Below are 20,870 nucleotides of genomic sequence, written 5' to 3' on the forward strand. Positions count from 1 at the left end.
AAAAGCATTTATATAAAAGATAAAACCAAAAATAATCATCGTCCACTCGCTGGTTCGGCTCAATTTTTTAAATTTATTTATAAGAAAATTATAACTTTTTATATCTTCTTATCTTATCTATCACATTGGTCATAGATCTGCCGAAAGTAAGCAGGCCCACCCTCCCTATAATTTTGCTGATTTTTTTTCTCAGGGATACCAACCTTGTAATACAGATGTATATTTATCAAAATGAGTGGAATTACGCCCTATCTAATTTGTAGTTCTAGAGTGAGGTATAGTTATGAGTGTGAAGGAGAAAAGGGTAAGAAAATAAAAACTATATCTTCTAAATACAAAATAGCTATTAATTATTTAGTTAAAAAAAATTTTCATTTTAGATTATGTATTTTAAACATTTAGTAAATATTATGTAATCAGTAAAATACATATGACTTAATAGATTATCCTTACGTTATATATTCTTAACTTCACTTTGTATCGGAAAAAATTATATTTGCTTCTCATAGTTTATTTCTAACATCAAATTTATATACCTTTATCATACTATTTGGGTCTATAAGGTAAGGTACCTACTACCTAGTCATGATGAATATTAATCTTATACGGATGTATAAAATAACATTATCATAAAAAATAAAATTATATTGGTAAGATATAGTTAATTTAGAAAACTAGAAAACATTAATTTAGAAATTAACAGTCAAGAGAGAAATAGATATCTTTTCTTAAAATATTTTCCTTTCAGCGTCATGGTTCATTTTAAAAAACTAGATATCATTTATTTGAAAACTAACATTCAATAGAGTATTATAGAGATATTTTCTTAAAAAATAAAACTTTTTTTTACCATCTGGATGGAGCTCTAAAATTTTAGATTATTTTCTTTATTTGTTATAAAATATCTATAAATAATCAAAAAGGGTGTAACAAAATGCCAGAAAAATATCTTAAAAGAAAAAAAATATTTTGAAAAAAATAGTAAACAATATTTAAAAAAGGTGATAATAGGCTCATTTTGTCAGGTCTCCCTGTGCAATTGCTATTTTTTTTTAATTATAAAATGATGTGAAGTTTTATTTTGTTCCTCTGTTTACATTTTCGTTCGAATAAAGAAAATTTCCTTTTTGCAGCCCGATATATAAACCAACATAATTTTATTTTAAAATATATTATAATATTTTTATTACTTTTATTAAAATAAAATTTTTATTACTTCTATTAAAATAAATTTTATTTTAAATTTTAAAAAATAGATTACTTTTGATAAATTATGGATCAGGATGACATTATTTTCACCCCATCAGACAGTTTATCATTCTTGGATGATTCCACAAATTTCTTTGAATCTTCACTATTGAATAGTCAATCTAAATTTGCTGAAGATATTCAGGTAAATTTATATTTCTGTTAGCTATGCTATAAAATCATATAAGTGATAATTTTTTAAAGATATTAGATGAAAGTTTGATCCTGTTGAAATCTAGCAATGATCTTTGCAAAAAAATATTTGTGGAAACACCGAAGAAAAAGCATAGGAAATGTTCCCTGTGTAATAGAACATATTGCATAAGTACATCAACAAGTAATTTTTATTTTAATATATAAAAGACGTAAAATTATTAGGCCGAAAATTTGTAACGAACGATGATTATAATTAATATATTTTTTTTACCTTGTTTAACCTTCGTTTTTTAGTAATAAGATTAGTATTGTTAAATGGCTGAGTCAAGCCAACTTAGCCCTAAACTCAGTGAGTTTTTGAGTCGAAAAATCGACTCAGACTCAAGTCGGCTCAGGAGTTGGCTCAAGCCGACTTTTGAGCAGAAATTTATTTATTTGTGGATAAGAATTTTAATATTGTAATTATGTAGAAATAGTGTGCCATCTCTATTTTGAGGGAAAAAATTTAAGCTAGCTCGATGAGCAACATGAGTGAGCTAGCTAAATTTGTTCCATAACTTTTAGATGGCACTATACTCCTGGCCCGAACCCTATTTTTTTTAAAATAATTTCGATTAGGGCCTAATATATTTTTTTCGAACAGGGTCGGGCTTAAATTTTTATCTTGCGATATCATTACATTTTGTCAAATAAATTGATATATTTAATTCTTGTTAGAAGCCAGGCGCTATTATTCTTTATAGAATATATTTTTTATTTAAAATATGGATATAACAAAATTTTAGAGAATATTTCATCATATATTTTTATTATTTAAAATAAATTTCAAAATGTAGATATTTTATACATTATAATATTAAAAATTTTTACTGTAACTCTAAAAAAAATGTAATTTAACAATTACACAAAATATAAGTGATTCTTATGCAAATAATGATAAAAATAAGACGATATTTTCAAATATAAATATACACAGTACTTTGTATTTGACCGGTCAAATACGAAAATTTAAATAAATGTTTTTTTAAGTCAATATTAACTTTATTTTGAATATAATAGTAGAATGAATCCATATTATCAATTTTTTAAATTCATTGTAATTCAATAACTAACGTTTAGCTCTCAGTAGCAGGGTTGCCAAATCAAAATTTTCAAATTGCGGGAGAAATTTGGTATTATGTGGGAGAAATATGAAAATTGCGTTAGAAATATAAAAAATGCTAAAAAAAATTTTTGTGGGCCGAAGGCCCGTAAAGTGCCGGCCTTCCGGGATTTTGAATTGACTTAATTATCCTCCTATTATTTTTTATAATTAGTTTATATAAATACAAAGTCGGTAACTATTTTTCAAAATAAATAACATCTTGATTTATTAAAATATATTAATTTATATAAAAAACCATCGATCTTTTTTAAATATATAAGAATGTAAACAAGATAAAATTTTATAAAAAAAACGATTTTAATTTTACAATTAAAATTATATTTTATGTGAATGTCCCACAAAACGACCGTTTGGAAATCTACAGTGTGTGTGTATAACATTATACGGATAGGCGCTTAATTATCACTTATCACGTTTAAATACATAATTAGGTACTCCAAAAATAAGAAATAATACAGATGCAACTACAGTTGCGGCAATTTTAATCACTTATCTTGTAGTACAACATTCACAGAGATTATCATCACAATGTTGGTAGAATCCTTTTCCCATAATATTTAACGACTCTAATATAAATGAAAACTATACTTGTAGAACAAAAATGAGCAGCTATCATCAATGTTTTAGGACCTAAATCCAGGAGGTCAATTCTTGATGATTTGAAAGATGGGCATACATATGCAATTCAAACACATGCATCTAATAAGGGAAATATTAAAATATTTCTCTTGATCCTCCGCTATTTCAACAAAATTAAGGTCGTTTCAATAAAACTATTAAATTTTTTCTCTTCAAATAGTGAAAAATCCAAAGACATAGCTAACCATATAATGGTAAATATAGCAGATTCGAGATTATCAATAAATTGCATGTCAGCTTTCTGATCTGATAATGACTCAGTGAATTTGGTAAAAACAGAGTGTATTTAAAGAATTGAGTCAGCACAATGTTGGTTGCGATATGTTCCTAATACCCGCCATCGAAAGAATTTTAAAATTTTATAAGCCTTAAAAAAAATATTTCGTAAATAAATATTATAAAAGCTGTCCTAACATTTTGAAAATTTTATTCAATAATGAATAGCAGAGGTATATTTAGGAATGATTTCACATGTAGGAAATCTACTACATGCTGTTAATGTGTAATTGCAATCAGAAGAATCTTAACAAAGATTCACAAAATTATGCTGCAGATGTGTTCATCTTTACAGTTAAAAATTGACAATAAATTTTATGACGCCATTGCTAAAACTTAATTATATTTTATTTGAGATTTAAATAATAGAACTAAATGTTAACCGTAGTTATTGAGATATTTATAAAATTCCTGGCATGACATATTATAAATTTGTTTAACCATTATCTCGGCCTCTAATGTTCAATTCGATTTCTCTTCTTTTTCAAGGCAGTCCTAATCAGGCTAAAAATGCGCTTGGATGAGGCATTAGAATGAGGGGAGACATACTCGCATATTTTTTCAAGCATGGGGATTTATTGTTATTACGAAAAAAATTCTACCCATTTCTCCTCTGCTTTTAGACCATCTAACTTTAAGTATTTTGGCGAATCATAAAAAATAAAGAGAATTACAATCTCCTCAAACAAGGCATCAATGTCTTTCGGTATTTTTAATATATTTATTAAATTATAAAAACCATCAATTGATGGTTTCTGAATAGAGTTATTAAAATCAAATTTTAATTGTAAATATTCTAGAATTGTCTTAATAAAAATATCTGCCTTATTTAAAAATTTATTACTTAGAGTATTATTTGAACATTTTAATATAATATTTTTAGCAATAGCGCCATAAAATTTATTATCAATTTTTAACTGTAGAGATGAACATAATTCTTGTTGAAATAGCAAAGAATCGAGGGAAATGTTTTAATATTTCCCTTATTAGATGCATCTGTTAGAATTGCATATAGATGCCCATCTTTCAAATCATTTAAAATTGACCTCTAGGATTCAGGTACTAAAACATTGATGATAGCCTTGCTCATTTTTGCTCTACAAGTATAGTTTTTATTTATATTAGAGTTCGTTAAATATTATGGGAAAAAGATTCTACCAATTGTGATGATAAGTATCTCTGTGAATTTTGTACTACAAGATAAGTGATTACAACTGCCGCAACTGTAGTTGCATCTATATTATTTATTATTTTTGAGAATATTTTTGTATTGCAATCGATGTTGATATACTCCCCTGTACTGACTTGTATGAATGAAATAATGTTGATTTATTATTGGATAAAAATAAAACAGGATAGAAAGAAATTTACAAATTAGACATGTTTCTCGAATAAATATTTAAAATTTATTTTAAAAATATAAAAATAATCAATTAATGTCTCTCATATATACTAAAAACGTTAAAATACTTTTTAAAAAAAATTGCGGGAGAAATTAAAAAATTGCTGTAGATTTTTACCGGAGATTTCCAATTGCGGTAGTTTTGCGGGTGAGATGTCTGCGTGTAAACTAAAAATTGCGGGAGTCTCCCGCTGATGGAGGGAGACATGCCAACCCTGTTCACAAGTAGTGATTTTGAAAAATTTTGCAATGATTATGGTAACAAACATGTGCTCACATCTGCTTATCACCAGCAATCCAATGGCCAGGTAGAACGCATGGTAAGAATGTTCAAAACACATATGAAAAGGAATATCACAATTGACTTAGATATCGCACTTGACAAATTTTTATTTATTCAGAAATACGCGTAATGACACTACAGGAGTTACACCGTCTAAGAGAATGTTCAACCGTGATATTAGAGTTAAATGGGACTTGTTACTTTACCACGAAATAGAACCTTTAATATAGGAGATTTTGTTTGGTATAAAGTACAAGGGAATGACACATGGGACAAAGGGACAATTAATTTGAAAGCAAGTGACACTATGTTCCAAGTCTATACAGAAAAAGGTATTACAAGGAAACACCTGGATCAATTAAGAAAGAGAGAATGCTATAACACATTTGCATACCACGACTCTCCTAAGAAGGACGGAAGTGAGGACACAAATATTAAAACTAATGATAAAAATATTGTAACACCGACTCCTAGACCGATACGAAGTAGACAAAAACCTGTTTATCTAAAAGATTATATAACTTAAAATATTAAAATATGTAAAAATAAATTAAATACTAAAACGCAAAATAAAAATAAAAACGCTGAAAATATCATATAAAAAATAAAAACGCTAAAAATATTATCTGTTGATTTATCATCCTTTTATTATTCTAACATTCAAATTTGATCAATTCTCTGATTATGCATATATTCCAACATCCTACATGATAATAATAACCACTGATATATGAAGCTTACGATTTAAACAAGCCAACGATTAAGACGACATATGCAACAACTTGATAATCAAAATGATAAATCATTTGGACGACAAGCTTGCTATGACAGCTCAGATGGATTATGGAAAGGCTTCTCAGAAAAAGGGGAATGTAAATCGAGATTGACTTTTTAAATTTGTTTAACTTAAATTGTTTTTATTTTAAACACGTTAGCCTTTAACTATGTATTTCGTTTAAATTGTTTTTTTGATAATACATATATATATACCTTATTTTGTATTTATTTTTAGTATCACTTTTAGTTTTAGATATATATATAATAAATAAAACATTTTTTCTTGTCCATACAACAGTTATATAACACTACAACATATAATATTCCGCTGTTTGTCTGGTGCTTTAATTTTTTATATATTTTATGATTTGATTTTATCAATAGTTTTATAATTATATTTGACTTTTATTAGATAAATAAATTAAAATCCCTCACTTTATAAAAAACTATATTTGATATATTATATTATTTAGTAATTTTATGGATCTATTATTAATAATTATAATACATATCACTTTTGTCTTAAGACTTATCTTTGGCTTATATTCCATATATTAAAAAACATTTTAGGTTCACTTTTTTTATATAGTAATACTTTTTTCCAAAAATGTATAAATTATGATGAATAGTTTTAGTTTAAAAAAATATCAGCTTTTACATTATTTCTTTCAAATTATTGTTTAAGATATATGCATACATTTTGGGGGGTCAGGGAGTAAGGGGAAGACTAAGGGGTTTTTTTTATTAGCTTAGAATGATATTTACAAAAGTGATAAATTTCTGAAGGGGGAGGGGGGATTTCCCCTTGACCCCCCCCTACCCGGCTACGCCTATGCAACATTCATTTATACAACCATAACAATATATATAGATCAGGATATGACATTAATATAGATGCTCTGGGTGTTTGGTAACCTAGATCCAATATTATATTAATCATAAATATATATAATTATTATAAAATTTATCTAATTAATGAATATATTAATTCATAATATTATAATTTAATATGCTATATTCATATATATATTTCCATAATATCAATACTAACTTATACTTCCCATTACTACAAAATCGACTTTTATTCGCAATTATTTTTAAAATTAACTTTCTTTTTTAAGTATTTTTTTTAAAAAAATTGATATATTATAAAAAAAATTATTTATTTAAAATTTAGCACTCTTACATATATCGGTTATTTTTAAAAGTTTTCTAAGGGACCAGTGGTTGTTTGCCTTTCTTTATCTCAGGGTCATTACCTTCTCTGCCAACAAATTTCTCAAAATCATCTATGGGAGTTATTAAAGATTTGGTATCTATAGCTAACCAAGAGTTTAGTGATGATGCATCAAAGTTTCAACAATTTATTTTATTTTTATGTGTTTCATAACCTACAGCCAGACAGATGATATATACTTTTCGGAAACGGAATCAGTAGAGAGTATAAGAGTTCGATTAGGAAATTACAGAAAGCTAAAAAAACTTAATAAAAATCAGCCTGAAAATTTTTTAACTGAAAATTTTTCAAGATTTGGAGAAAGATCATCTAAACGCCGTCAAAGAATAATAGAAAATAGTACTTATAATAAATTATTTTATAATCATAAAACATTTATAGATAAATACTTGATACAATTAAGTCAAGATTTACATGATTCTTCAACTGGTAGCCTATCCATTGATGATTTTGTAGTTGATAATTTTTCAGCTTTTACCCTACTTTTTTCTCATGTCAAAAATTTCCAGGTGTTATTTAATTATTGAGTCATATTAACATTTGATAATAGGCTTGGGATCAATTTATTAATTCTAGTGAGGAGGAACAAGCAAAATATTTAGATGTAATTGATAATACCTGCAAACATGTTTGTTTAGATAGTATACAAGAAGAAAATGAAGATCTTGATATATATTATATTAAAGAAGATATTCATAATAACAAATGTTGCAAATGTAATAGAAAATATGATTCAAGGAAAGGTTGATTAATTTTTTTTAATAAAAATTAAAAGGAATATATAGTATACCCAGCTTCTTATACCAATGCAAAGCAACATTTTTTGAAAATTGATAATTATATAAAAAATTTACTTAACAAAAATCACCTTCCTATTGTTTGAAAATAAATGTTTAAATTTTATATATAAAATTTTTAGGATAAAATATTAAATATTGAAGAGGATCTGCGTAAATATTTTACTCTCTATCCAGAATCCACATATAAAACGGTTCTAGATAATTCTTATCATAGATTGTTGGCTCATGGAATATGCAAATATTTAGATTTGAATTCCAAAAGTTAATATAGATAAATGTTAAAATAATTTATATTTGGCATTAGGTGATAGTGCAACTCAGCCAAGGACAACCTTTGTTAAAAATAGACATAAAATTTTTAAACCCCCCAAAATGTACCTGGTAGAATTTCTAGGAAAAGATCTTCAAACTCATAATAATACTGTCAAAATTAATTGAATTACAATTATTATCATTTTATAATTTAAAATTATACTTATCATTATTCAGATTTAAATAATTATTAATTAAGTGTTTTTTATTTTTAATATTAATGCCTTATAAAAAAAGCATTTAGATATAAATTATATTGATTTTAAATGATATTGTGATATTATTTATTGTTCATTATTTATTTATTTATTTCATTATTTTTAATTAAATAAAAGGGTTAAACTTTTAAATTGATTATTAATCATAATGCCATTCTATCACTGATAAACCATCCTTGGAAGCAAGGAAGACATTGCTTCTCTTGAATTTTTCTTAAAAAATATCATTATTTATATATAGGCCTATTCAAAAATAAATCAATTATTTGACTAAATTGAATGATTCAAAATGAATAGTAAAGAATACTAAGAATAAATTATTTATTTTGTTAGTAAAAAAATTGAGATTTATTTTTGAATAAACATAATTATACATTCAAACAAATTATTTAAATGATACAATTATTTGATAAAATATTTGAATAATTTAATTTTTTAATATATCTTTTAATAAAATTTAATCATTGTCATTTCTGTTGATAGCCTATAAATCTGACAGGAAATGTAATAAACAAGGTAATGCATGATTGTGAAAACTTTTCTTAGTCGAGATTAATTTGCTCTCAAAACATCGCATGTCTTATGAAGAGAAACAATAAGAAAAACTGTCAATTTGATTTGGCATTATAAACATTAATTTGTATTTTAATTTCATTAAAACATAATCGCTTCTTCTTTCCCATCAAATTATTATAATTTTTTGTGCTTAAGATTAGAGGTGAAAAATATTCTTGTCAATATATTTTTATATAATTATTTTATATTTTTATAAAATGAAATATTTAAATAATTTGAATCTAATACCAATAATAAATTTTATTATTCTTAGCATTTTAGAGAAAAACTAGCACATCTTCAGACCAAAATTATGAGAATAACTTGCTCTTAGAATCAAATAAATAGTTGTTAAGCTTAAATTGAATAATTTATATATTTTTTTGGGTGCAAATATATATTAAAATTTTATTTATGTATTTTATTTTTGGTAAAATATTATAAAATGATACTTTTTCCAATAAAAATAATTATGTGGTATAGTTTTTTGGTGCAGTTATTTCTTTAATCAAATCTTATAATTTAAATTTGTACAATAAAATAAATTAAATCAAAAATTATGAGTCCTATATAAATTATTTACAAAGTAACTATATGGTAACTAGTTACATTTAAAATAACGTGACTAATAGCTATAAGTTTCCTATGTAAGTATATAAAATGACTTTCAAAACTAACTTTTAACAACACCATTACTATAATTTTTGTCACCATTTTTAAATTTTTTTTCAATTTTTATATATGAGAAATATAATATTTTAGTAATAAATATATTTTTGAATAAAGAAAAATAAGTATGCCTTGGATGTACCAAGATTTTCACAAGAGGAGTGGTTGGTTTTTTTTACCATAAATTTTATTTTGAATATTTTTACCAGAACTTTTTAAGGCCATTGATTGGATATTATTTTATTTTTGAAATATTTTGTTTTACACTTTTCAAAAATCTTAATCCTAGTCATTTATATTAAAATTATTTACTCATACTTTATAATTGCTTTGTTTTAGCATATTGTACTTATTTTTTTAGAAATTTTGATTAGCTTATAATAATATTTACAATAATTGTCATATTTGCTAAGGAAAAGATATTCTACCTCGCCTCACCTTCCCTTAATTAACTATTGGAAAGATGTGAACCTTTCAGAACTTTCGATGTTTCTAATCTTAAAGATTATTATCTCAATTATGATTGGTGAGTATCAGTCACCATTTTTGTATAGCTATTGATGGTACAAGCTGACCAATAGCATATAGAAGTGTTCACCTTTTTTCTCCTTATCCATATTACAGTTTAACAAGACAATTTTTAAAATATTTTAATTTTATGGAACCCAGTAGTTGGAAAATAATTATTTAAATTTTAAAAAAATACGCTTCTCTAAACATAAAAAGTTTGAATGTGAAAAGTTCAAACCGTTTTGATAACAAACAGATGTTTCATGAACCTAACCTGTACCGCAAGCCCCTATTTTTCCTCTCTTCAGAATCGATATTCTTTAAGGTTTGTTTATATCCCTGTAAAATTAATTGACATTAAATTATGTTATATTAGTTGTAGAGAGTAAGATGGGTTGGCCATAAAGAAAGATGCAGGTAACTGATGTGAATAAAGTTGGTAAAAAATTTTTAAATTCTGTGGTGCAATAACAACGCCATAGGTCCCTATTCAAACTTTTTCCTTTGGCTAGTATAAAATAAAATTGCCATCGCCTTTTGGGTCTCTAAAAATTCAAACAGGCTCACATACATTTCGAGCACCATTGTAGCGCAACCCCTACTAATTTAGTTTGTACCCCATTGATAAAATTAAATGAAACCATCTTTAAAATATTAATTTTAATACTTATAAGATTGATCAAAGGGAAATGGTAAAAAAATAAGGATTTGAATATTGAAAAAGTTAAGCAAAATATAATTCTCAGCTATAATTTTTTTCTCAATCCTTTTTTACAAAATTTTTTAGATCATTTTATCTTAGACTTAAAAAAGTTTTTGAAGTTAACTATTTAACTTTATTATAATGCAGTGACAAAATGCCAAAAATTACAACTAGGGAAGCAATGAATTTATTTTATCAAGTTTTATGAAAAATATTAAGAAATATAATTAAGCAGAATTGGTTTTGTTTTTGAGTAAATTGTTATTGTTAGATTTTAATTATATATATTTTTTAAATTAAAATTATGGACAGATTAGATTGATTTTGTCTCATCCTGTTTCTACGATAAGTTTATTCTTTTGGTGCCAAACTTAGAATCAAATTGCATATTTAAAAAAACTGAAATTATTTAACAATACGGTATAAAAAAATTCGAGCTTTTCGTTGGTATTTTTAAATTCATTGTCCTGAAACATTATCTTTAATTCGGTTTCTAGCTTGTGTTTAAACTTTGAGAATACATATAAATATTAACAAAATATTTTTTTTAAAAATTAAATGTTTGGTCCAATTAGCCACTCATATTTAAATATAAAATACTAATGCAGTTTTGATCTCTTTTTTCAAATTTTGTGTTCCAACTTTTTCTATAATCAATTTCTTATCAAAATTAGTGTTAAACGGTTAACACAATATCTTAGCCAAAAAATATTACGCAAGCCTGGAGATTTTGCTCAGAGTGCTAGATTTAGAAAAAAAATAATTTTGCTTTGCTTCCCCAATGCTCATTTTATAAACACAAAATTACCTAACCATTCAAAGTGATTCTCTTTATAAAATATTTGCATAATTTTTTCTTTTATATAAAAAAAAAGAAGCAATGTTAACTTTGGCTCCGGGTAATTTTTTAGCTAATAAATATAATTATTTTTAACGTAAAGGTTGTATTATAGTAGGCCTATTCAAAAACGAATCGAATAGTGCTTTATTCGTATTCGATTCGTTTAAAAACTAGAATAATTTACTATTCATATTCGTACGAATAATATAATTTACTATTTGTATTCGATTCGAATAATGTTTTTAAAAAATATCGTTAAATAATTTATACGAAAATATATTGACAAGGTCTTTTTATTGCACCTTCTAGTCTTAAGTCTCAAATGGTTTCTTTGTCACAGACAACTAGACAAATACTTTGAAAAGATATTTTAAAAAAATGTATTTTCTTCCAATTATCGCCTCAAAAGAGCAAATTTTATTAGAGCTCCTGGAAAATGTCAATAAAGCTCACCCATGTCTTGGGCCGATGTTGATTTTTTTAATTATGTGGTGTTGTGATCATAATTTTATATAAAAATAAGAATTAATAATAAAAATTTTGGCTTAACTTTAAAAAGTGTGTTTTGGTTCTTTTTATTTCCTTATATTTACCATAAAATAGGATTAAAATTATTTGTCGCGGTATATATGGGTACCTTGTATAAATAAATAATATTTTATAAACCTTCATTATGTTTTTGAACATGAAACCTGAACCTTTAAAATTTAATTCCTTATTCTAAACCGAACATAATTATAAACATATTTAAGTTGCACATCATAGTATAAATAATATGTCTTTTACCTAGTGTTGTAAACGAACGCGTTCAAAATGAACACGTTCGTGAACGAAGTTCGTTTTTTTGAAAAAAGGTGATGAACGGCGTTCCTTTTTTTTTGACGAACTTTGAACGTGAACGCGTTCCTTTTCTTTGATGAACGCGTTCAATTTTACGTTCGTTCAATTTTAAAAACACTTTTTATTTTTATTTATTTGAAAAATTAATATTAATCCGCATTTTTTAACAAAAAAGTCTTATATTTTTATTTATTTGAAAAATTAATATTTACTCCAATTTTTTAACAAAAAAGTCTTATATTTTTTAATCAGCTGTTTTTACTTTTTCCTCTTTCATATTGCAATTAACGTACCATAGTGCTACTGCTAGAGAAGATAAGATTAAAGTTTATTAATTTGAATATTTTATATTTTAATTTAATAGATTAGCATTTGCATGGCTATTAATATTTCATCATCAGATTCTGAAAATCAATATTCAATATTAGATGAATTAGAATTACCATGGCCCAAATATCAAAAATATTTCACTGTTTTAAAATCAATTCCGAGATATCCTTTTTTTTTGACGAGGAAGAAGAGGGCAGATTGGAGGATGATAACATAGCTCAATTTTTTGAAACAATGGATAAAACATTAAATGTTTTTAATAAATTCCCCCTTTTAAAAGAATTATTTATCAAGTATAACACCGCAATCCCTTCATCTGCCCCTGTTGAGCTAGTTTTTAGTATAGCTAACGCTGTATTAACTGACAAGCGTTCATGCCTATCAGATGAAAATTTTGAAAAGCAATTATTATTAAAAATTAATAAGAAAAATTTTTTTATAAATTTATTTTTTTATCGCTCTATTATATTGTATTTATAATTATATTATCAAAATAAAACTATTATTTTTTATCATGGCTAATATATTGTGTTGAAAAATATAAGGCATTTATTTATATCATATTAAATTTTAAAAAAAAATTATCATAAAATTTTGAACGTATGAACGCGTTCATGAACTTGAACGCGTTCCTTTTTTTGAACGTGAACGTGAACGCGTTCGATTTTTGTCAATGAACGTTGAACGCGAACGCGTTCGATTTTTTTAAAAATGTTTACAGCACTACTTTTACCCGCATTTATTCTATCTTTTTTGTAATTTTCCATTTATTATTATTTGGTTGGTTTTAAAGGTCCCTTTCCTTATTAAACACAATTTTAAGATTAAAAAAAAGTACCCGAAATATATCCATTTTTCGACAGCGATTACTGCCAAACTATAATTATTTTTTTTGAAACAAGAAAAATAAACGCAATGGTCACAAAATAATAATTTTATTCCTTAATTTATCATTTAATTGAGCATAGGTTAACAAGGACTTACATAGTATATAAAACGTTAAAGAATTAATAAAGAGCTTATTAATACATTGATTTAATTATCACAAAATTAAAATTATAATATCTAGATTTTTTTTAAAAAAAAATAATTCAGAGCGATAAACAGAATTTTTGTTTAAATTAGGAAGCATAAAGACAATACAGAAAAAGCATATATATTCATTTTTTTAAAGTTAATTAATTCAATTTAACAGAGCGGCATTTTAAAAAAACATACTAAAATGCCATAGAATTAATAAATACCTTATTAAATAAATTGGTATTATCACGAAATAATACCTAAAGTTTTTGTTTTATTATACAAAATAAATATGTGATATGTTATATACTAAGTTTTCCTTCATGTAAATTATAGAGGAAAAAAAATATGAATAAGAAAAAAATAAAATTTACTAAGATTTAGCATCTTCTCTAAAGGAGAATTATTTATCCATCACCATTGTTCAAAGTCTTAAGTTCCTCTTTCTGGTTTTGAACTTCTTCTTCGATGCTTTTATTGAGATCTTGAATCAGTTTTATTTCTCGCAAATCGTCAGCGATCTTAAACTTATCGATAATTTTTTTCTTGATTGGCAAATCTTCGCTATCATCATCAAATACAGATTCTTTGATATTAGAATTGATTTCTTCTTGTTGAGTTTTTTTGAACACTTCAAGGGCTTCTTTAAAATTATTGCACACCACTTCGTTATTTATCATGGGAGTATTTTCATTTTTGATTTTAGAGGAATTTATTTCATTTCTTTTCTTTTTTCCTGATCCCATATAACCATTTTCTATACACTCTATATTCGGATCGGCTTTTTCTATTAATTTGAAGAAAATTATAGATTGATATATGCTTTAAGTATAATATTACTAATTTTATAATATTTTGCGATTATTAATTTTTGGTTGGTTACCTTAAAAAGAGATCAGCACGGCTCGAAGCCTGGCCCGCTGGCTGGGCAACTTGTACAAAATATTTTTTGAAGGGTTAATTTGCACAAAATATTTTTTCGAATTTTTCAATATTTTATAAACCTTGGATTACACAAATTATAATTTTTCCTTCATAAAAAATAATTTTAAGTGGGTTAAAAAATCAGGGCCAGGCCAAAAAGCCTTTTTTAAAATATTCACAGGCCGGGTTATGCTAATCTCTATCCTATAAGTATAATATCCAAATAAACTGCAATTAAAATAATGAACTCTTAACATGATATGTTATGAAAAAAGTTTGTGTTATAACTTGAATTTATATTTTGCCCGATTATTGGAAGTGACCATGGATGGGTTTTGAAATAGGAATGTATCAGTACCTTTTCTTTTAAACTACTCAAACGTTTCTTGTGAGACAAATAAAGGACCAATATTCTGTAGAACTCCAAGCTAATCACCAGTGCATTTTTCATAGTAAAAAATATTATCATCACGCTCAAGATGCCATATCTAAATATCAGTATAGATCTAAGAGCCAGGAAAGGTATATCCTGCAGCATCAAATTGGAAAATACTCCTAACAAATCAATAAGGATCTGATGTTTCGTTTTCTCCAATTTGGACAAGAAAAATATGGTTCCCAATTTATTCTTTTTAGACTTCAAAGTGGTTAGGACAAAGGTAAATTGTATGAAACTCCAAGTCCATATGCTCAAAATAATAATACAAATATGGCGATTACTTTTGACTTCATCTTCTTTGAATGTTTCGAAAAGTTCCATTATATCAGCCGCCGTACCTAAGTAAACCAAAAGAATTTGCGATAATTGATCCCGACTTAGCTCACCCTTTGGTAAAAGCCACCTTCCCAAGATAAGTAAAATAATTAAGGAGTGTTCCAGGGTTGTCACCCAGGCCTCGCGGGTGAGTTGAATAGGTAAATTGAGCTATAGATTTAAAATTTTAATTATAGAATTTTTTTTATCTTACACAACGGAAGCCGTGGCTACATAAAGAACGGGGGGGGGGGGTGTAGGAGTCATCTGTCTCTATATATCTTTGAGGGGGACAGGTTCACATTGGAGTGGGGGTAAAATATTTGGGGCGTAGTGGGGAAAATTTAGAGCGTGTCACCTCCAAGTTATAAATCATAAAAAAAGTATTATTCAGTTTTTTCGGCATTTTTGAAAGACCGTTTAAGTCTCTCAAATTCTTTATCTTATACAAATCGAGTCTTATGGATTTTACAGAATGTCATTTATGTGACTTAGTTTCTTCCGGGTTGGACGTTTGACCAACTCTCTAATGACTTACATCATTATTCATTATAATTTTATAAATATCGTGATTATGATAATAATCTCTTACATATAAAATAAAAGCAATCTTATCTCGATTTTATGGCATAAATAACACTTAAAAAAATTAAAATTCAATAGCATTAAGGCCTTATTAAATATGATTTTGTATCAAAACAAATATATAACCTCGATAAATACGAAAAATGATATAATTAATTGTTCATTCTGCAATCTTAAATCGATTTAAAAGAAGGATAATATATATTATTCTAATAAAACGATATGATTATAACTTAAAAATTTTCGCTAAAAAATTTAAAAAACTCCTAATGGCTCATCCGTTGTAGGCTTTTCTATATAGCCCCTGCTCTGATCGTATGTCTTGCATGATGAAAAGTATTTATATTGAGTGCCGTTATTTTGATGTATGTATTTATCTATTTTATCCATCTCCAGGACCCATATTGAAGGTAGAACGCTGATCAGATAGAAAAACACGCTTGGACAAAACCTGCGTATAATATCAATATATTTCTCATAAAGACTACGTTAGATAATTTAAAGTCCACAAGTATTTAAATTTTTCTACTTTTATTTTGGTATTTTAATAAATGCTGAAATGAAATTCGCAAAATATATCTTTTAACTATATAGAATTTAAAGTGTAAAAAACATTATCATTCATAATCATTGAATAATCCATTTAAAAAAAAACTCAAGTCAACTGATTAATAAGATCATTAGTTATTTATTTTAATCATTATTCTTCTGTAATATATAAATAATATTTTTAGCTAATATATCTCTTACTAGATCATTATTTTCCAGGGAAAATTCTTAATTAAAATAAATAAGAGATACACGAGCAAATATTCATTTTGAATATAATTTTATCCAAAAATAAGTATGTCAAATACGTGTATTGAAAAAAAAAGTTATTTATAATTTTAAAAATAAACAGTTCATTTGAATATAAAATTTGTTAAGATAATTGAAATGTTTAAATTGTAAAGGTAATTGAAAAGTTTAAATTGTAGTCAAAATGACAATTATATGAAATTAGCGATGGTATGTAAATATTAGTAGTATAAATAGTGAGATCGAAAATGTAATAATTCTAGAAAAAGAAAGGAAATACTATTTTTTTTTACTTTATATTTTATATTTTTATGTTTTCGTTTTATTTCTGTTATTTTAAAATAAATTTTATTATATAAATTTTAATAAATTAATTTGTCATCTTCAATTTTGATCATAATAATCACGAAATGTTTTGAACAATTGTTGCCTTATTTATGTACTATGGACCTAAAACTTTCTAATTAACTCAAAAGGAAATTCTAAAAAAAGGTGAGAGGAAATTTATGAAATGACCATAGCAATCAAGATAAAGAAACAATTGTGTCAATATCCAGGCAAATGGTCGTAGAAGAAACGGAAGGCCAAATTTGTTAGCAGTAACACATGTTTAAAAGAGTATAGAATTAGTCGTTTTTGTTACAAGAGATCGTTTTGTTAAAAGAAATTCGTTATAAGAGATGGTTATCCTTACAAGAAATGGTTATCGTTATAAGAGGTCGTTAAGATACAGAAGTAGTTATCGTATAAGAGATATTACAAGAAATCGTTATCGTTACAAGAGGTGGTTAAGATACAAGAAGTAGTATTGTGTAAAAGATCTTTAGTACAAGAAACCGTTATCTTTACAAGAAGTTTTATTGTTACAAGAAATTGGTACCGTTAGTATCGTTACAAGAGAGCTCTATTATAAAAAATCCTTATCTTTACAAGAAATTGTTATTGTCAATAGATTGGAACCGTTAGTATCGTGACTAGTGTTGTTAAACCGCTCGTTTTGAGCCGATTTTTAAAAACGGCTAACTCAATATTTTAGCCCGAAAAATATTGCCTAAGCTTCAAGATTTTGGTTGTAGAAGGAACAAAGGTTTGGACATCTATTAGCGAAATTTTGAGGCTTTAGCAATATTTTTCTGGCTAAAATATAGTAGCCGTTTTTAAAAATCGGCTCAAAACGAGCCGTTTAACAACACTAATCGTGACAATAGGTCAGTATCGTTAAAAGAGAGCGTTATCGTTATAAGAATTTTTATCGTAGGCATTATGGGACAAGAAGTGGAGTTGCCTTCGCTAAAGATTGGGGAAACTCAATGTTTTATAGTGTGCACAAATTGAACGTTTCAAAACTCAAATAAAAAAAAAGTAAACGTATATTGAATATTTAATTTATATATTTTTTAAATATATTACGTCTAAATCTAAAACAAAAAAAATACTGTCCAATTAACAAAACGCATTTGCCTTTTGAAACGTTCAATTTATCGTATAGCAAGCTATTCTGTATTGGCAGTTCAAAGTGGATTCAGGCGATTTAAGGGAAGGGGTGTCAAATACGTGTATTGAAAAAGAAAAGTTATTTATAATTTTAAAAATAAACAGTTAATTAGAATATTAAATTTTTTAAGAAAATTGAATGTTTAAATTGTAAAGGTAATTGGAAGATTTAAATTGTAGTAAAATTAAATGACAATTATATGAATTATCAATGGTATGTAAATTTTAGTAGTAAAAATAGTAAGATCGAAAATGTAATAATTCAAGAAAAAAATAAAGATAATTTTTACTTTATATTTTGATTTTATATTTTAACGTTTTAGTTTTATTTATGTTATTTTAGAATAATTTTGATTAAATATATATATTTTAATAAATTAATTTGTCCACTTCAATTTTAATCATAATAATCACGAAAGGTTTTAAACAAAGTTATGTGCTAGAGGGCTTAAATCAATCCAGTAAAAACTCTCCAAACAAGCCTTCACACTAAATTTTAACTGAAAAAGACCTAGACACTGAATTGATTTGAAATATATGACTATGAAAATAAAAAATTATACTTCTGTTTTCTTCTTCTAAATCTCAAAAATGTATAAATTACTATATTTTTTTCCGGTCATGGGTTACTTTATTTGAATATTTACTGATATGATATGTTGTCAAAATGTAGTAGTAAATAATTGATTTTTTAAAAAGGTAAAATAAATAAAGGTGAAAAATGTAGAAATAGAATTTACGGGAAAGGATGGGGGATAAAAGAAAGGAAGCTTGGAAAACGGATGGTTATTCAATGGAAGAGATGAAGCTTAGATAGTTAGAGCGAATGTTGGAGGTGGCAAGACTTTGGCGTAAAAAGAGGGATTCCTTAGGCTGATCGGTATAATTTCATTTAATTTTAATTTATGCCCTATAGCTTCTATTAATTTTTACTTTAAAAAGTAAAAAAGTAAATAATTTATATTATGCCGCATCATTCATTATTTTATTCTATTTTTGGAGGTTACATAATATTATTATAAAATAAGCAGGGTTTTTTATTATCCCTATGCATAGACTTAATATTAAGTATTATTAGTTTATTATTTTTTAAAAAAAATTGTTTACATTTTTTGAAATTAGGTATTAATTATATAAATTAGCTTTTATTTACTAATATTTCTTACCAAAATGTATTAACAACCTGCTAAACAAACAAAATTAAAAAAAATTTAATAAAATATAATAGTCTCTAAACGTGAACTGTTAATAATATTACATATTTTTTTAAAGATTTAGAATTATCATCTCAGAATAATATCTAATAAAAAAAAGTGTAACCTAATTATAAGATCTTCTCTACAGAAATCGAAAACATAAACTAAAAGAAAAGGATACACCTGATTTTGTTTTTAAGGATATAATCTTATCAATGACGTTGCTATTATAGAGATTTTCAAAATTAGCAAAAAAAAGAAATTTTATTTATAATTAGCCAAAAAAAAGAAAGTCATTCTTTAAAATTTGCTAAATATTTTTAGGAGATTCGTTTTCGATTAAAATATAAAAAGATTATTAGATATAAAGGGGACAATATAATTTAAATTAAATCTATCAATTTTCAAATGCCAGCTTATAAACTCGTCCTCTATCTTATAAAAATAGATATTTATTTTTTTAAAAATTTTAAGATTATTTAAATATTTTTGAGGAAAAATATATAGTATATATATATATATACCATTTGTATTCCTTGCCTTTCCTAACAATGATAGCCACGGTCGTTTCGACGATCATAGGCCACAATAAAAAGGCCATGTACCAATATAAAGGGTTTCTTTTGACCGCCACGACTCTCCAAATGGTGAGAAATGAGTGTAAACCGAATATAAACCTTACGAATATAGCTTTAGATATGTCACAAAAATGTACAGGATTCCATTCACTATTCCTTACATCGTCTCTAATATCATCTTGGTCATTTTTTTCGAATTTAGAATATTCTTTTAAATTTACTCCTGACAGGTTTTTGACAAATTTTTTATTATCGCTATGAGCTATTCCCGATTCGACTTCCTTCTTGGTAGTTAAGATATCTGTCGCGAGAGAAACCTTTTTGTAAGGGTTGTTTTTTTGAGTAAACATTTTGATTAGTGGCATCCAAATATTTTATTCTTTCTCTTTCAGATGATGCATGTAAAAGTTTAAAAAGAGGGAGATATTATCCGGAAAAATTATTTAAGTTTAAAAATAAATCTTTTACATCTTCAAGGTTCATTTTTTTTTGAAATATAAATATTTTTTTTTTACCTATCTTAATCGAATTTTTTATCCCAAAAATATATTATTTTAAAG

The 20,870-nt window shown here is 25.7% G+C and overlaps 2 protein-coding genes across 2 annotated transcripts; one reads left to right on the top strand and one right to left on the bottom strand.

Annotated features, from left to right (window-relative positions):
• The first annotated feature begins 7,146 nt into the window (after positions 1-7,146).
• Positions 7,147-8,611, top strand: LOC135927167 (R3H domain-containing protein 4-like). Its single transcript, XM_065463119.1, has 7 exons — positions 7,147-7,299; positions 7,344-7,522; positions 7,565-7,692; positions 7,734-7,926; positions 7,969-8,060; positions 8,103-8,244; positions 8,288-8,611. The coding sequence occupies exons 1-7, from the start codon at positions 7,238-7,240 to the stop codon at positions 8,419-8,421; spliced, it is 930 nt and encodes a 309-aa protein (XP_065319191.1). The 5' UTR covers positions 7,147-7,237; the 3' UTR covers positions 8,422-8,611.
• Positions 8,612-14,388: 5,777 nt separating this feature from the next.
• LOC135926950 (transmembrane protein 26-like) lies at positions 14,389-20,660 on the bottom strand. Its single transcript, XM_065462883.1, has 4 exons — positions 20,257-20,660; positions 16,509-16,695; positions 15,194-15,830; positions 14,389-14,768 (listed from the first exon to the last, which is right to left on the bottom strand). Exons 1-4 carry the CDS (start codon positions 20,658-20,660, stop codon positions 14,389-14,391), a joined length of 1,608 nt encoding a protein of 535 aa, XP_065318955.1.
• Between the last annotated feature and the right edge of the window lie 210 nt (positions 20,661-20,870).

The sequence above is a fragment of the Gordionus sp. m RMFG-2023 genome, chromosome 3 (genome assembly GCF_954871325.1).
Source record: "Gordionus sp. m RMFG-2023 chromosome 3, tfGorSpeb1-WG-v2, whole genome shotgun sequence".
NCBI classification, from domain to species: Eukaryota; Metazoa; Nematomorpha; class Gordioida; order Chordodea; family Parachordodidae; genus Gordionus; species Gordionus sp. m RMFG-2023.

Coding starts and splice junctions, on each gene's coding strand:
- LOC135926950 (XM_065462883.1), bottom strand. CDS start 20,660: ATGTTTACTCAAAAAAACAACCCTTACAAAAAGGTTTCTCTCGCGACA. Junction 16,696..20,256: donor AAAGGCAAGGAATACAAATG/GTATATATATAT, acceptor TATTATACGCAG/GTTTTGTCCAAGCGTGTTTT. Junction 14,769..15,193: donor CGGGCAAAATATAAATTCAA/GTTATAACACAA, acceptor TCAAATTAATAG/AAAAAGCCGATCCGAATATA.
- LOC135927167 (XM_065463119.1), top strand. CDS start 7,238: ATGGGAGTTATTAAAGATTTGGTATCTATAGCTAACCAAGAGTTTAGT. Junction 7,300..7,343: donor TTTAGTGATGATGCATCAAA/GTTTCAACAATT, acceptor CATAACCTACAG/CCAGACAGATGATATATACT. Junction 7,693..7,733: donor CTCATGTCAAAAATTTCCAG/GTGTTATTTAAT, acceptor ATTTGATAATAG/GCTTGGGATCAATTTATTAA.